The sequence below is a fragment of the Sturnira hondurensis genome, unplaced genomic scaffold (genome assembly GCF_014824575.4).
Source record: "Sturnira hondurensis isolate 20B ecotype Veracruz unplaced genomic scaffold, ASM1482457v3 Scaffold0021679, whole genome shotgun sequence".
NCBI classification, from domain to species: domain Eukaryota; kingdom Metazoa; phylum Chordata; class Mammalia; order Chiroptera; family Phyllostomidae; genus Sturnira; species Sturnira hondurensis.
The window spans coordinates 1-2,734 of NW_028094310.1; the positions used below are offsets into that span (position 1 = coordinate 1).

Consider the following 2,734-nt stretch of genomic DNA (forward strand, 5'->3'; position numbering starts at 1 on the left):
TTTCTGAATTTCTCAAAGTGTATATTAGAGGATTCAACATGGGAGTGATAACAGTAAAAGCCACATTTATGAATTTATCAACAGACAAGTTAGAAACAGGTCTAACATACATAAAAATGCAGGGAACAAAAAAGAGGACAACCACTATGATGTGGGAACCACAGGTAGACAGGGCTTTGCGCCTTCCTTCCCGACTGTGAGTTTTAAGGGAATTTAGGATCACTCCATAGGATGTTAGTAGACTAATAAAAACGACCGTACAGATTACTCCACTATTGGCAATCACAGTGAGACCTAAGAAGTAGGTATCAGTGCAGGCAAGTTCTAATAGTGGGTACATGTCACAGCCAAAGTGGTCAATGACATTGGGGCCACAAAAGGGGAGGTTGTACACAAAGAGAAGTTGAACCACAGAATGAACAAAACCTCCAGCCCAGGACACCACCAATAGCAGGATGCAAACCTGTCTATTCATGATGGTTATGTAGTGCAGTGGTTTACAGATGGCCACATAGTGATCATAGGCCATGGCCACCAGCAGGAAGATCTCAGCACCTCCAAAAAGGTGTTCCAGAAAGAGCTGTCCCATGCAAGCTGAGAAGGAAATTGTCTTTTGACCACAGAGTAGGTCTATGATCAATTTGGGTGAAATGGCAGTGGAATATAATGCATCCATGAGTGAGAGATAGATAAGGAAGAGGTACATCGGGGAGCCCAGAGAGGGGCTGGCAAGAACAGTCCCCACAATGAGCAGGTTGCCCACCATAGTCACAAGGTAAATGAGTAAAAATATGAGAAATACTGCTTTTTGGCCCCCAGGATCCTGAGTGAGGCCCAGGAGGACAAATTCTGTCACGTTGTTACTATGTCCCATTTAGTCTTCTCTAAAGCCTGTTTCCAGAATAGGAGGTCAGGGGAAGGGACCTGTAATGAAATGGTGAACACTCTTTGAATACATTCATTATATCTTGGTGTACGTATTCATTATTTTATTTTCTACAGGGGTTTACACACTATAAACCTTTGGTGAAGATCTATGACTTCTTCTTCCTAATATCCTTTTGCACCTTCCTTTGACAATTCTGTTTCTCCTCAAATGATTCTGTTTGGGCTACAAGTAATCAGTTTTCCCTGTATGTCTTAGTGGATTGCCGACAGAAAAGTACCAAAGGCCCCACAGCCAGTTGTATCTTTAATAGAGCCTTATTTCAACTGTCAGTCCTGGGCACACAAGTCAACAATGACTTACTCTTTGGTGGTGGCAAAAAAAAGAACTCTCTAAATAAATCAGCATGAAGTCAGTCCCCTGAGTTGGTAGTATTTGTGGTGAGAACTTTTATAATTGATGTAGCATCAAAAATAATGTCTCTCTTGGAAAAACTCAATACTAGGATAAGTTGCTATAGGTATTCAGTACTTTATGTCTCAAGGATATTCAGTCTTCATAGATCTAACTAAATATTCACATACAGTACTGTATCCAAAATGACATTATTAGCACATTGTTTCATAAAGCAATTACTCAGTTGGACTCTGAGACTGTCAGCAATTTTTCTGCTCCTTTTTTTACTATCAGCTTTTTAAGAACTTGCAATTCTCTCCATGTAATATTTGTCTATCCTACAATTAACACACAGACACGATTTTCACCAAATATTTTTGAACTTCACTGACTTGTGACTATCATTAACTCTTACATTACCAGCGGGTATTTTTTTTCCTTTTTTGCAAAACTCTTGGGGTGACCTAGGTATTGAGGAAGGGGAACACAGGCACTGAAAACAGAGGTAGAAGACAATGAGACATGGTTATATTCAGAATTCCTCCAAGGTACTGAGACTGTTCAGAAATGGAGCTTTGGTGCCCAGGTTCCAAAAATCAGCATACTCAAGGGAAGAGCCCAACATCAGTGTAAGAAGGCATGGGGTTGAGTCATTTCTAATGCAATTGCATCTCTGTCTCAGTTTGCTCTTTCAAAGATAAAGGGCTGGAACTACACAATCTCAGAAACCTTGTCAAGTCTTACCTTCCATGGGACTCTTTGTGCAACCCCATCTTACATTCTACTCTACTGACTTTTTCACATTTTTATAATAAAATAGAAATGTCCAAGCCTATAACTGTCCTTTAAAAAAGGCTGCCCACTGGTAAGTGAGACTTCATCATTAGAGACCAATACTGATTACAGGTTATTCTATTCACTATAGACTTATTTAATACACAAGACACCCTTTCAGGGAGAGCGAAGCACAGTGATGAATCACGTTGCCTCTGGAGATGCATTGCCTGTGTTGAACTACTAGCTTCACCACTTACTACTATGCAACCCTGGGCAACCTAATAAAACTCTCTTTCATCCTTTTTAGGATGAAAGGTCATTCTTTTTAGAATGGGGATACCACTAGAACCTGCCTCTTGGGTTGTTGTTTTATTACAAGTAAATACCTAGAATACTGGCTGGCACCCAGTAAACCATAGCTCTCATTAATGTTCTTGAATGCTTCACTATCGACATTGTATCATAAGAAATCATGTGGATCTTTGTCAATGTGGTAAGAATTATAGACATAGGCCAAGGACAAAAAGAATATTATACTTTATGAACCCCTATTTAGGCATGGGATAAGATTGTATGTCTCATGAATTATCTATTTGATTACACATGAATAGTACTATTCACCTGTAATGGAATGTATTTAGACTGTAAGCAAGCAGAACAACAGGGGGAAAAGTT

General features: G+C 39.5%; 1 protein-coding gene across 1 annotated transcript; it reads right to left on the reverse strand.

Annotated features, from left to right (window-relative positions):
* Window positions 1-4: 4 nt before the first annotated feature.
* On the reverse strand, window positions 5-877 carry LOC118978272 (olfactory receptor 4A5-like; the record flags this gene model as incomplete). Its single annotated transcript, XM_037033639.1, has 1 exon — window positions 5-877. A coding segment is annotated over exon 1 (870 nt), but the record flags the coding sequence as incomplete, so codon positions are not given.
* Window positions 878-2,734: the final 1,857 nt, after the last annotated feature.